This window comes from Pipistrellus hanaki, assembly GCF_964339955.1.
Source record: "Pipistrellus hanaki genome assembly, chromosome: 1".
In the NCBI taxonomy this organism is placed as follows: Eukaryota; Metazoa; Chordata; class Mammalia; order Chiroptera; family Vespertilionidae; genus Pipistrellus; species Pipistrellus hanaki.
Genome location: NC_140503.1, coordinates 69,600,959 through 69,616,692, shown reverse-complemented (window position 1 = coordinate 69,616,692; position 15,734 = coordinate 69,600,959). Strand labels below are relative to the sequence as shown.

Sequence of the window (15,734 nt, the reverse complement as noted above, 5' to 3'; positions counted from 1 at the left end):
TTAGAAATCTTGCTTGAGAAAAGCAGAAGAGCAGTAAGAGAAACAAAATGCTGGGAAAGCTGTCACATAAATGAATGCCAGCTTTCCCTCTGACATAATAAAACATTTCTTAATCAATTTATGCTTAATTATATTAGTTGTTGTTGTTAATCCTCACCAATGAATATTTTTTATAATGATTTTTGAGAGAGTGGAAGGGAAGGAGCAAGGGAGAGAGGAGGAGAAGGAAAAGGAAGAGAGAGAGACATTGAGTGAGAGACAAATCGATTGGTTGCCTCCCCTGCATGCCCTGACTGGGGCCCGGTTTGTATCTACAACCCAGGTAGGTGTCCTTGACCAGAAATTGAACCCGAAACTCTTTGGTGCTTGGTCCCATACTCCAGCCACTGAGACAAGTTTTTCTGTTGTATCTTAGGGCATAAAATTCCATGTAACAAAGGTAGGTATTCATTCCCAATTTACAACTGGCATATTCATTCCATCTAATAATTATCAAGACTTGTCATTTTCTAATTATATTAATCACTGTCACAAAATTTCTGCTCACGTACATGATAATAATGTAGCACAACCCTTCAGAGAAGGCATGGTGTGGTGGCGGTCCTCTCTGTGCTCCTCCAGACCCAGTCTCTCAGCATCCACTCCGTGTCCTCCTGAAGGTTGTCCTACGGGAACTACATCCATCACCTTCATCTTTATTTTCCCTAATTTATAGGCACCATCTATTTCTTAAAGTATATAAGTAAGGAAAGTAATTGAAGGAATTAAGTTTGGATAATGGTGATATTTTTTACAAGAACCTGAGTAGAAATGAAAATAAGGTTAGAATTACAGGTCATTGGAGAAAAGAGAACAGACACTTCCTATGCATCTTTATACCTTAATTCAGACCCTTATCTAAATACACCATTTTTTCTTTACATTGCTTTCAATTATTTTTTTCCTATAAATTCTCATACATTCTCTAAGCCTGTTTTTTTTGTTGTTGTTGTTTATTGACCATGAGAATTGTTTTTACTTTTAAATGTTTTGAAGATAATAACCTAGAGCCATATCTGAGGTGACACTTAGAATTGGTCTCCATTATTTTAAAATCCATACATGTTACATACATCCTGTAATAAATTTAACACTTTCTTGTATGATTTATTGCAATTTTTATTTGATAATTATGTCTCAACTTTCTGGACCATAGGGCATTGATTTATTTTATATAAGAAAAAAAATAGTGCAGATAATTACAACATAGAGGGATTCCAATATACTTATTGAATCATATCTCCTAAGAAATTCACATGTGATATATGAATTCAATAAATATATAGTAATATAATAACTTAACCATAAATACATATTTCTTTAATTTTGGAGGCAATGTGATATATTAGTATGAGCCCAGATTCTGATATCAGACCGATGGGGCTTGATACCAGCTTTGATCCTTAGCTGTGTACCCATGAGTAAGTCATTTAATACTTCTATGCCATAGGTTTATAATATGCAAAAAATTAGGATAAAATAATACTTGGGATTGTTATGAGAATCAAATGTCTTAATGTATGAGAAACAGAACAGATCTTAGCACACAATAATCACCTAATGTTACTGATCAAAATTGATCACTCTTGATTCCATGAACAATGTCTAAAAAGTTGAGTAAAGACAATTAATGTAATATATTACAACCTGGCAAAATCTATATGTTAGGATTGAATTATTTCATTATTTATTCCTAAAACACCACATATGTTCACTTGCACACTCCTCCCTGAAAACAAGTGCAAAAATATCTGAGGCTGAGCCCATGTTTCTCAGTATTCTACACAACAGAAATTGAAAAGCAAAATTATTTTTAATGAATTTAAAGACTCACATGTATTACAATAGTTAGTTTCTAATTTTGTGTGCATACATCTATTTATTTTAGAATGGTAGAACAACCTTTGCAAATTACCTCAGAGATATAGGATAATACAATTCCTTCATCTGCAAATCCTAATTCCGTATATTGAGGTAACATAATCTCAAAAGGTGACACATAAAGACTATAATAAAAAAGGCAAATTAATATTAATCTACTTATTTATCTAATTTTTCCCCATGAACACATTAGTGACAAAGTCATGATCAATAGATGAGTATTTTTTGACAGAATACAGTAGAAAACAAAATTTCACTCCTTCAAATGCTCTTTAATTGTTACTAAGTGATGTGACTCATCTCAAGTTATATTGATATGCTGATATATTTTAGATGCTCTCCTATCACCAACTATTATTCATTAAATATAAATAAAAAAAATTGATGCTAATTGTGGCTCTTTTCTTAATTCTTTTCATAGAAAAGAACTTCTGGGACTTCTCTGATTTGAGTAAATGGATCTCAAAAATGAATCTGTAGTGACTGAGTTTATTTTACTAGGGTTTTCTGGACGATGGGAACTTCAGATTTTCTTCTTTGTGACATTCTCCTTGGTCTATAGTGCTGTTGCACTGGGAAACATCCTCATTATAGTCACAGTGACACTGAGCACCACCCTTCATTCTCCCATGTACTTCCTCCTTGGGAACCTCTCTTTATTGGACATGTGTTTCTCCACTGTCACCACACCCAAGATGATCACAGACTTGCTCGCTGAACACAAGACCATCTCCATATGGGGCTGCATGACCCAGATGTTCTTTATACACTTGTTTGGGGGTGCTGAGATGACTCTTTTGGTAGCCATGGCCTTTGACAGATACGTAGCCATATGTAAACCTCTGCACTACAGGACAATCATGAGCCGTCGCCTGCTGAATGGGTTTGTGATCCTTTCATGGATAATTGGGTTTATACACACCATGAGCCAGATGGTACTAGTAGTGAATTTGCCTTTCTGTGGCCCCAATGTGGTAGACAATATATTCTGTGATCTCCCCCTTGTGATTAAGCTTGCCTGTATGAAAACATACACCCTGGAACTGTTTGTCATTGCTGACAGCGGGCTGCTCTCACTTATCTGTTTCATCCTCCTGCTGGTCTCCTACGCTGTCATCCTGGGCACTGTGTGGCAAAGGTCATCTGGAGGGCTCTCCAAGGCTCTGTCCACGTTGTCTGCACATGTCATTGTAGTCACTCTGTTCTTTGGACCTTGTATCATTATCTATGCCTGGCCATTCAGTAGCTTTGCAGGCAATAAAATCCTTTCTGTATTTTACACTGTTATCACACCCTTCCTGAATCCGATCATTTATACCCTGAGAAATCAGAAAATGCAAGTGGCCATGAGAAAATTACGGTTCTTACTTGTTAGCTCTATGTAGAACTTCTAAATTTAAGCACAATAAAATTAACACTACTTTCAAATACTATGCTAACAGAAATTGAGTAGATTATACATAACACATGGTTTCACTGTTCTTATGTTAAAATCATAACTAGTACAGAAAAATTAATAATAAAATATTTTTAATGATCACAATGCAGTAATAGCATATAATGATAATTAGCAGCCTGCAGCAAAATAGACATAAAATCATTGAGTACTTTTACATAGGCATTCAATATACATTTATAGTACTAGTAAAGAAATAAACATGACTAATTAGAGCTTTAGTATTCTTATTTGACAAGGTAATATGTCAAAATTTTGAGGAAAATATATTCATGCCATAATTTCGTTTAAAACAAAGATGCATCAAGAGCAAGAAGAATGCCAGAGGTTTCATTAATCCAAACATATTCTAATTATATTAAATGAGAACTTAGTTTTCATCTCATGTTCTAATGTGGAATGGTGGTAGATAAGATTTCTTCTTTTTAAAATATATCTTTATTGTTGACAGCATCACAGATTTCTCTTTTTCCTCCCTAATGACCCCCTTCCTCCCCACCCCTGCCCCTTTCTAGGCCTTCACCCCACTATTGCCTGTGTCCATGGATTAATCATATAAGGATATAAGTTATTAGGTTGATCTCTTCCCTCTCCCACTGCATTCCCTCTGAGGATCCTCAGTGTGTTGTGTGCTTCCATGTCTCTGGATCTATTTTGTTTGTCAGTTTATTATGTTCATTAGATTCCACATATAAGTGAGATCATGTGATAATTGTCTTTCTCTGACTAGCTTGTTTCACTTAGCATAATACTCTCCCAGTCCCTCCATGTTGTCATTTTTTTTTATAGTTTATTTTTAAAATTTTTTCTATTAAGGTATTATATGTGTACATGTTTTACCATTGCCTCCCCACCCCAATCCCATACATGCCCCCCCCCTCACCCAGAATTTTGTTTCTATTGGTTATACTTATTACAAGTCCTTTAGTTAATCTCTTATCTCCCCCATATCTCCCTAACCTTCCCGTAATAATTTGACAGTCTGATTGATTCTTTACTGTCTCTGTATCTACCTTTTTGGTTCATCAGTTTATAATGTTCTTTGTTATCCATTAATGAGTGAGATCATCATCATGTGGACTTTTTCGTTCATTGACTGGCTTATTTCACTTAGCATAATGTTCTCCAATTCTATACAGGTTGCTGCAAATGGTAAGAATTCCTTCTTTTTGTGGCAGCATAGTATTCCATTGTGTATATGTACCATAGTTTTCTGATCCAATCATCTGCTGACTGGCACCAAGGCTGTTTCCAAATCTTAGCTATTGTAAAATTTGCTGCTATGAACATAGGGCTGCATATATCCTTTCTGATTGGTATTTCTAGTTTCTTAGGATATATTCCTATTAGTGGGATTACTGGGTCAAATAGGAGTTCCATTTTCAGTTTTTTGAGGAAACTCCATACTGTTCTACACAGTGGCTGCACCAGTCTGCATTCCCACCAGCAGTGCAAGAGGGTTCCTTTTTCTACAAATCCTTGCCAACATTTGTTGGTTTGTTGATGTGTTGATGTTGGCCATTCTGACAGGTGTGAGATGGTACTGCATTGTTGTTTTGATTTGCATCTCTCAGATAATTAGTGACTTTGAGAATGTTTTCATGTTTCTCCTGGCCTTTCTTCTGTCTTCTTTTGAGAAGATTCTATTTAGGTCCATTGCCCATTTTTTAATTGGCTCATTTATCTTCCTTTTATTAAGTTGTATAAGCTGTCTGTAGATGTTGGAGATTAAACCTTTATCAGTGATAACATTTGCAAATATGTTCTCCCATACGTGGGCTTTCTTGTTGTTTTGTTGATGATTTCTTTTGCTGTAAAAAAGCTTTTTATTTTAATGTAGTCTCATCTGTTTATTTTCTCTTTAGCTTTCATTGCCCTAGGGGCAGTATCAGTGAAGAAGTTCTTTTGGCATATGTCTGAGATTTTGTGTAAGTTGGTGATCTAGTTTCATTCTTTTGCATGTATCTGTCCAATTTTCCCAACACCATTTACTGAAGAGACTGTCTTGACTCCATTGTATGTTCATGCCTCCTTTGTCAAATATTAATTGAGCATAGTGATTTGGGTCGATATCCAGATTCTCTATTCTATTCTATTGATCTATATGTCTGTTCTTGTGCCAGTACCAGGCTGTTTTGAGAACAGTGGCTTTATAATACAGCTTGAAATCTGGTATTGAGATCACTCCTACTTTACTCTTCTTTCTCAGGATTGCTGTGGCTATCTGGGGTCTTTTTTTGTTCCAGTTGAATTTTTGGAGAGTTCTTTCTAGGTCAGTGAAATATGCCATTGGAATTTTAATGGGGAGTGCATTGAACCTATAAATTGCTTAGGGAAGTATGGACATTTTAATGATGTTGATTCTACCAATCCATGAACATGGTATGTTCTTTCATCTGTTTACATCTTCCTGTATCTCTTTTCAGTGTCATGTAGTTTTCTGCGAATAGGTCTTTTACCTTTTTAGTTAAGTTTATTCCTAGGTATCTTAATTTTTTTGGTGTGATGGTAAATGAGATTGCTCTTTTAGTCTCTGTTTCTGTAAGTTTCTGGTGTATAGAAATGCCATAGATTTTTTAGCATTAATTTTGTATCCTGCTACATTGCCAAATTAATTTATTAAGTCAATTAGTTTTTTGATGGAGTCTTTTGGGTTTCTATGTACAATATCATGTCATCTGCAAATAAGGATAACTTCTTCTTTTCCAATTTAGATGCATTTTATTTCCTCTTCTTGTCAAATTGCAATGGCTAGTACTTCCAGTACTATGTCAAACAGGAGTGGTGAGTGTGGGCATTCCTGTCTTGTTCCTATTCTTAGGGGAAATGGTTTTAGTTTTTGCCCATTGAGTATGATGTTTGCTGTGGGTTTATCATATATAGCTTTTATTATGTTGAGGTATGATCCTTCTATTCCCACCTTGTTGAGAGTTTTTATCAGGAAAGGGTGTTGGATTTTATCAAATATTTTTTCTGTGTCTATTGATATGACTGAATAATTTTTATCTTTCAATTTGTTTATGTAATGTATGACGTTTATTGATTTGCGGATATCCATGCATTGCTGAGATAAATCCTACTTGGTTATGATATATGATCTTTCTGAGGTATTGCTGGATACAATTTGCTAGAATTTTGTTGAGGATTTTGGCATCTATGTTCATGAGGGATATTGGCCTGTAATTCTCTTTCATTTTGTTGTCTTTATCTGGTTTTGTTATTAGGGTGATGCTGCCTTCTTAGAATTTTTTGGAATAGTCTGAGGATAATAGGTTTTAGATCTTCCTTGAATGTTTGCTAAACTCTCCTGTGAAGCCGTCTGGTCCAGGGCTTTGTTTGCTGGGAGCTTTTTAATAACTGCTTCAATTTCTGCCATAGCTACTGGCCTTTTGAGCTGTTTTTATTTTTCCTGATTGAATTTTGGAAGGTTATATTTTTCTAAAAATGGACTAGAAGGTTATATTTTTCTAGTCCTTTTCCTCCAGGTTGTCCAGTTTGTTGAAATATGGTTGTTTGTAGTATTTTTAAATAATCCTTTGTATTTCGGCGGGGTCTGTTGTTATTTCACCTCTTTCGTTTCTGATTTTTTTTATTTGGGTCCTCTCTCTTTGCTTCTTGGTGATCCTGGCTAGAGGTTCATCAATCTTGTTTATACTTTTAAAGAACCAGTTCTTGGTTTTGTTGATCTTTTGTATTGTTTCTTTGGTCTCTATGTTCTTTATCTCCTCTCTGATTTTTATTATTTCCTTCCTTCTACTTACACTGGGCTTTTCTTATTGCTCTTTTTCTAACTCTTTGAGTGTAGGGTTAGGTAATTTATTACCATTGTTTCTTGTTTTTTTGCAGTAGGCTTGTCTAGCTATGAACCTCCTTCTCAAGTCTGCTTTTACTGTGTCCCATACATTTTGGATTGTTGTGTTTTCATTGTCATTTGTTGCCATCATGTTTTTTTATTTCTTCCTTCATCTCTCTGGTGACCCAGTCATGGTTTAGTAGCATGCTGTTTAGTCTCCATGTGTTTGATTTCTTTGTATTGTTTTTATTATAGTTGATTTCCAGTTTTATGCCATTGTGATCTGAGAAGATGCTTGATATGATTTTATCTTCTTGAATTTGAAAAGACTTTGCCTATGTCCCAGCATATGGTCTATCTTTTTTTTTTTTTTTTTTTTTTTTTAAATATATGTTTTATTGATTTTTTACAGAGAGGAAGGGAGAGGGATAGAGAGCTAGAAACGTCGATGAGAGAGAAACATCGACCAGCTGCCTCTTGCACACCCCCTACCGGGGATGTGCCCGCAACCAACGTACATGCTCTTGACCGGAATCGAACCTGGGACCTTTCAGTCCGCAGACCGACGCTCTACCACTGAGCCAAACCGGTTTCGGCCATATGGTCTATCTTTGAAAATGATCCATGTGCACTTGAGGAGAATGTATATTCTGTGGCTTTGGGGTGAAATATTCTGAAGATGTCAATTAATTCCATCTGGTCTAGTGAGTAATTTAGGATTGATGTTTCTTTGATGATTTTTTGTGTAGAGAATTTGTCCAGTGGTGATAGTGGGGCATTAAAGCTTCCTACTATAATTGTATTGCTGTCAATCTCTCCCTTGATATCCTCCAGGAGATTTTTTTTTTAATGTATTTGGGTGCTCCTGTATTGGGTGAGAATATGTTTACCAGAGTTATTTCTTGTTGGATTGCTCCCTTTAGTATTATGAGGTGACCTTTCTTATCACTTGTTATGTCCTTCACTTGAAATCTAATTTGTCAGATATAAGTATTGCTACCCCAGATTTTGTTTCATTTCCATTTGCCTAGAAAACTTTTTTCCACCTCTTCACCCTCAGTGTGTGTGTGTGTGTGTGTGTGTGTGTGTGTGTGTGTGTGTGTTTGTTTGTTTTCTGAGGTGGGTATCTTGTACACAGCAGATATATGGGTCTTTTTTTTTTATGCAACTCATTATCTTATGTGTTTTGATTGGGGCATTTAATCCATTTACATTTAAAGTTATTATTCATAGGTACTTATTTATCGCCATTTTTATTCTATATTCCTGTGTTCCTTCTTTGATTCTTATTTATTTATTTTACAGCAGACCCTTAAGCATTTCTTGCATTGCTGGTTTGGTGGTGATAAACTCCCTCAGTGCTGTTTTGTCTGTGAAGTTTCTCATTTCCCCCTCAATTTTGATTGATAGCCTTGCTGGGTATAGTATTCTTGGATTCAGACTCTTTCTTTGCATGACTTTGTATATTTCATTCCATTCTCTTTTGGCCTAATGAGTTTCTATTGATAAATCAGTTGCTAGTCTGATGGGGGTTCCTTTATATGTAATTTTCTGTCTCTCTCTGCCACTTTTAAGATTTTTACTTTGTCATTGCTGTTTGCCAATTTAATTTTAATGTGCTTTGGTGTCAGTCTTTGGGGTTCATTCTGTTTGGGACTCTGTGAGCTTCTTGGATTTGTGTGGGTTTTTTCTTCCCTATATCAGGAAAGTCTTCTGTCATTATTTCTTCAAACAGGTTTTCTATTTCTTGCTCAGTTTCCTTTCCTTCTCGCATCTCTATGATGTGGATGTTTTTTTGTTTCATGGTGTCCCAAAGTTCCCTTAGGTTCTCTTTCTGTTTTTTAATTTGTTTCTCTAGAAGCTGCTCTACTTGGGTATTTTTTATCATCTTGTCTTCTAGCTCACTGATGTGGTCCTCTGCTTCTTCTAGTCTACTCTTGATGCTTTCTATTGAGTTCTTTATAGCGGCAATGTCATTTTTCATTTCTTCTTGGTTCTTCTTCATTTCCTCTCGGTTCTTATTCAGGTTGTCAAATTTGTCTTCTATTATTTTCATCCAACTTATGACCATTTCTCTGAATTATTTCTGTGATAGGTTGCTTGCCTCTAATTCATTTACTTCCTTTTCTGTGATGCCTGCTTTTTTTTCCACACGCGAGCTGTTTCTTTGTCTCCCCATGGTCTCTCTTCTCCAGATGATTGGTTATGTAGGTCTCTCTCTCCTTATCTTTGGAAAAATCTGACCTTTCCCTGGTGGAGTGAAGAGCTCCTTTGAATCCACGTGTTTGCGCCAATTGGGGACTGGTGTTCTGGGGCTCCCAGTTTTTCAGTGGTTTCTGTAATTGTGGATTTTCAGGCTTCCGATAAGATCGACCTTTTTGTTCAAGATGGTGAGGTTTCCCCCTCTGAGCCCGTAGCTCCAGGAAGAGACACAGCCACAATGGGAGCTGCTCAGTCAGGGGAACCTTGTCCAGCAGTTCCTCCCCACTTCTCCTGGAGTCTAGCTGTTCCTTTGCAGCCAACAAACACTCCCCATGTGACCCTTAACTGCTCCTTCTTTCTGCTTCGGTACAAGGCTCAGAACACATCTGTCTATTCTGCTGCCATCTTCTCTTCCACCCCTCCATGCTGTCTTAAAGGGTATCAGATTCTTCTTCTTTTTTACAACTGTATAGTATTCCATGGTGTAAATATACCACAGAATTTTTATCCACTCATATACTGATGGAGACTTGGACTATTTCCAGATCTTAGCTATTATAAATTGCACTTATATGATCATAGGGGTGTGTACATTCTTTCTGATTGGTGTTTTGGGTTTCTTAGGATATATTTCTACCAGTGGGATCACTAGGTCAAATGGTAGTTCCATTTTAAATTTTTTTAGGATCTCTACATTGATTTGAGTAGTGGCTATACCAGTCTGCATTCCCACATGTTGCCAGCACTTATCATTTGTTGATTTATTGATGGTAGTCATTCTAGCAGGTGTGAGGTGGCACCTCATTGTTGTTTTAACTTGCATCTCACTGATGATTAGTGATTTGGGGCATTTTTTCATGTCTTTTGGCCATTTGTATGTCCTCTTTGGAGAAGTATCTATTTAGGTCTTCTGCCTATTTATTTTTGGGTTATATGCCTTCGTATTGTTGAGTTGTATGAGTACTTTATATATTTTGACTATTAATCCTTTGTCAGATGTATCATTGAAAAATATGTTCTCCCATACAGTGGTTTTCCTTTTCATTTTGATGCTGGCTTATGTTGCTGTACAGAAACTTTTTATTTATATAGTCCCATTTGTTTCTTTTTTCCTTTGTTTCTTTTGCTCTTGGCATTGTGTCAGTGAATATTTTGCTACATGAGATGTCTGATATTTTGCTGTCTATGTTTTCTTCAAGGATTTTTATGGTTTCACAGCTTACGTTTAAATGTTTTATCCATTGTGAATTTATTCTTATTGTATAGTGTAAGTCGGTGGTCTAGTTTCACGCAAACACTATTTATTGAAGAGACTGTCTTTACTGCATTGTATGCTCTTTCTTCCTTTGTCAAATATTAATTGAACATAGTGTCTTGGGTTGATTTCTGCATTCTCAGTTCTGTTCCATTGATCTTGTGCTAGTACCAGGCTAAGGCTTATTCTTTTTCATGATTATTTGCTTCATTCTTCAACACTAAGGTGACTTTTGTTTAAGGGACTTTAAGGCTGGTTTTGAATTATGATTTAATTAACTTATTTATTATTAAATTGAGTTATTATTTTAAAAATTCTTCTTACCTAGAAATGAAAAAAATATTGACTTCTTCATAGGCCCAAACATCCATCTAATTAAACAAAGAGAATGAAAAATAGGGAAAATAAGTACTTACATATAAATAATAAAATGTTGGGCTCTACTTTTGTCTTTTTACCTAATATCACATCTCCATATATAAGCAATATAAACTACTATTTATTTTTCCATACTATTTATTTTTCTGATAGAATTATGAAAAACAAATGTATATAATTACAGAGAAATTGGTATTATTATTATTATTTTTTGCCTAGCCTGGTTGGCTCAGCAGTTGATTATTGACCAACGAATCAAATGGTCACCGGTTTGATTCCCAGTCCAGGTTGCAGGCTCAATCTCCAGTAGTGGTCATGCAGCAGGTAGCCAATCAATGATTCTTTCTCATCATTAATGTTTCTATTTCTCACTCCCTCTCCCTTCCTTTCTGAAATAAATAAAATAAATATTTTTAAAATGTTTTCAATTTGCACTAACCAAGACCAACATCATTTTAGAGTAATTAAGTATTACTAATCTCAAAATAACATATGGATTTAGTAACTTAAAATAGAAGAGAGAGGAGGAAAATTTTGGAATCATGAAGGACATGACAGGAGTAGAAGTGTTGATAATAATTTGTATTTTTATTTTTATCCAGTATTATTACTTTTATTATTTTACCTTATTTTTTAAACAAGTCTTTTTATTTCCTCTTTATTTTATTTTATTTTATTTTATTTTATTTTATTTTGGGTTTATTGTTCTACATTTTATTTACATTTTTCCTTTAGCATCATTTTACTTTATCTCAACTTTACCTTTATGCCAATGCTCTCTTCCTCACTTTTCCTCTTTTATTACCCTCTTCCTGCTTTAGATTTTCCCTTTTCCATCTTTTTACCCCCTGTTAAAAATTCATCCTCCTTATATATCTAATTTCTGATCCCTGGCTCTAAGTTCACACATACCTCTTTCTTCTCTTTCTGCTCTATCCAAATATTTTTTCTCTGTCCTTTTTTGTTTGTTTGTTTTTTGTTTGTTTGTTTGTTTGTTTTTTGCTATTGTCGTTTTTTTGGTTTGGTTTGGTTTTTTTATTCTAGGTTTTTTTTTTGTTTTATTTTTATTTTTATTTTTATTTTCCTTTTTTTCTCTCTGTCCTTACTTTATTCTTGATTAGATTGTGGGGTTTTTTATGTTCTTATTTGTGAGATTGTTTTTCTTTTTTTGTTTTCATTTGTCTTTTGCTTCTGTTTTTCCTCTCCTCGCTTATTATTAGTTGTTTTTTGTAGTAGCCATTCATCTCTGGGTATTTCTTGTTTGCATTTTTTGGTATCATTGGTTGTTCTATTGGAGTTTTCTCCTCATATTAATAGTTCCCCTCTCTTTTTTTAATGTATTTTATTGATTTTTTACAGAGAGGAAAAGAGAGGGATAGGGGTTAGAAACATTGATAAGAGAGAATCATCGATCAGCTGCCTCTTGCACACCCCCTACTGGGGATGTGCCCGCAACCAAGGTACATGCCCTTGACCAGAATCGAACATGGGACCCTTGAGTCCACAGGCTGACGCTCTATCCACTGAGCCAAACCAGTTTTGGCCCCTCTTCTTTTTTATTCTTTTTATTTTCTCTCTTACTTTTTTCCATTTCTCACTATCATTTTGCACTCTTTTTTTTTTTCTATCTCATAATTCTCTTTTCTCTTGTGGAAACTTTAGTTATTAGTATCATGAATACATTTCTGTTCAGTGCCTTGTGTGTTGTATTTTGTGCATTTAAATCAATGCAGGAGAGAGAGAACTACATAACCAGATACCCTAAGAAGAGAGATCATGAGGAGACAAAAAAAAAAACAGCCCTTAAATGAATGAAAAGGAGGCATCACTAGAAAAGAAACAAAATGGAGGCAAGCAATATGTCAGAGAAGAATTCAGATAAATGGTCATAAGGTTGCTGAAAAGAATGGAAGACAAATTCAACAATATATGTAAGAATCGAGAGAAGATGAAGAATAACCAAGAAGAAATAAAAAATGACATAACTGCTATAAAGAACTCAATAGAAATCATCAAAAGTAGACTAGAATAAGCAGGGGACTACATCAGTGAGTTAGAAGACAAGGTAGAAAAACTACCCAAGCAGAGCATCACCTACAAAAAAAAATGTTAAAAAAGGAGGAGAGCCTAAGGGAATTTTGAGACAACAAGAAACAAAACAACATCTGCATAATAGGATGCCAGAAAAAAAGAGGAAACTGAGCAAGGAATAGAAAATCTGTTTGAAGAAATTATGAGAAAACATCCCTCATATACGGAAGAAAAAAGCCACACAAATCCAAGAAGCTAACAGAGTCCAAAAATGAATGCCAAAAGACCAACACCAAGGCACATTATACTTAAATTGGCAAACACCAACAACAAAGTAAGAATCTTAAAAGTGGCAGAGAGAGACAGAAAGTTACCTACAAAGGATCCCCCATCAGACTAACAACTGATTTCTGAACAGAAACACCTCAGGCCAGAAGAGAATGGAATGAAATATACAAAGTCATGCAAAGGAAGAGTCTGAATCCAGAGTCTGACTCAAATAGCCTTGCTGGGTACAGTATTCCCAGCAAGGCTATCAATCAAAATTGAGGGGGGAATGAGGAACCTCATAGACAAAAAAGGACAAAGGGAGTTTATTACCACCAAACCAGCAATGCAAGAAATGCTTAAAGGTCTGCTATAAAATGAAGAAATAGGAAGTAAAGAAGAAACCCAGGGGTAAAGAATAAAAATGGTAACAAACAAGTACTTATCAGCAATAACTTCAAATGTAAATGGATGAAATGCCCCAATCAAAATACATAGTGTAGCTGAGTGGATAAGAAAACATGATTCATACATATCTGCTCTATACAGGAAACCCACCTCAAAAAAAAGGACTCACACAGAATGATGGTGAAGGGATATAAAAAGACTTTTCAGATGAATGGAAATGATAAAAAATCTGGAGTAGCAATACTTATATCTGAAAAATTAAATCTCAGAGTGAAGGACATAAAAAGACATAAAGAATGCCACTTCATAATACTAAAGGGAGCAATCCAACAAAAAGAAATAACTCTGGTAAATATATACACACCCAATACAGAAGCACACATATACATAAAACAAAACAAACAAACAAACAAACAAATAAACTTCTGGAGGCTAAGAAGGAAGATATGGACAACAATACAGTCATAATAGGGGATCTTAATACCCCACAATCAACATTGGACAAATTCTCTAAACTAAAAATTAGAAAAGCAACATCAATCCTAAAGGACTCATTAGATCAGATGGAATTAATTGACATCTTCAGAACATTTCACCCAAAAGCCACAGAATATACATTCTCCTCAAGTGCACATGGGTCATTTTTAAAGATAGACCATATGCTGGGATATAGGCAAAGTCTTCAAATTCAAGAAGATAGAAATCATATCAAGCATCTTCTCAGATCACAATGGCATAAAACTGGAAATCAACTATAATAAAAACAATTTAAAAAAATCAAAAACCTGGAGGATAAATAACATGCATCTAAACCATGACTGGGTTACCAGAGAGATCAAAGAAAAAATAAAAAGCATCATAGCAATAAAACACAATGAAAACACAACAATCCAAAATGTATGGGACAGAGGAGAAACCAAGATGGTGGCATAAGTAAACGCCTAACTGCAGCCTCACACAACAATTTCACAAAATACAATTAAAATATAAAGTGGACATTATCCAGAACTATAGGAAATTTGACTGACTGGAAAGTCTACAACTTGAAGAAAAGAGAAAACCAGAAGGAAAATCAGAGGAGCTGTAAAAGCCTAAGGTACTGAGACACAGTGTGTGCATGGGAAGAGGACGGAGCCGGAGAGGAGGCGCAGCTGAGTGTCTGGCTGGCGTTCCCTAGCAGGAAGGAGATAAAAGCTCTGGACTGTGCTGAACCCCAGTTCTGGGCGAGACCCTGTGGTCCCAAGCTCACACAGAGGGAATCTGGGCTCTAAGGCAGAAGCTCAGGGGAGCTGCAAAAGGCAGAGCCCTGGAGGCACACACATTGTGTGCAGTGGGCGGACTGTTGACTGTGCCACTGGATTGCCCTAATACAGGGGTCCTCAAACTTTTTAAAGTGGGGGCCAGATCACGGTCCCTCAGAGAGCTGGAGGGCCGGACTATATGAACTACTAATTCCTACTGTAACACCTTGGCTGCGCTCACTGCCCAAAAAACCTGGCGGGCAGGGTCAGACTCCCCTGGGGGCTGCATGTGGCCCGCGGGCTGTAGTTTGAAGACCCCTGCCCTAATGGGAAGGAGACAAAAGCTCCTAACTGCTCTTAACCCCACTTCCAACTGCACTGAACCCCAGTTCTGGGCTCAATGGGGCACAGACTAGACTGTCTGGTAGTGGGCGAAACTCAAGGGCACCTTCTTCTCAGAGGTGCTTGCAGCAAGTACTGAAGGACACTGAGAAACACTGAGACTCAGGAACCTCATAGGGTGGGGCTGAAGAAAATCTCAAGGCTGTAGGCTCCACCCTGAAACTCCCCCCCAATCCAAGCTGAGCACAGAGGCTTTTGTAATTTTCGAAGTCTAATTAAATAAGGCTGTCTTCCGGCATAGATGCAGCTGATTCTCACAGCTAATTGGCCTGGAGGTCAGTTCCTCCCAGTGATATCAACAACAAGCAAGACTTAACTACAATAAGGCTGTACACACCATCCACAAAGGGGTGCACCAAGAGTGTCCACCTCAGATAACTG

General features: G+C 36.2%; 1 protein-coding gene across 1 annotated transcript; it reads left to right on the top strand.

Annotated features, from left to right (window-relative positions):
* Window positions 1–2,375: 2,375 nt before the first annotated feature.
* Window positions 2,376–3,305, top strand: LOC311610756 (olfactory receptor 4L1-like; the record flags this gene model as incomplete). Its single annotated transcript, XM_084862288.1, has 1 exon — window positions 2,376–3,305. The coding sequence occupies one exon, from the start codon at window positions 2,376–2,378 to the stop codon at window positions 3,303–3,305; it is 930 nt and encodes a 309-aa protein (XP_084718414.1).
* Between the last annotated feature and the right edge of the window lie 12,429 nt (window positions 3,306–15,734).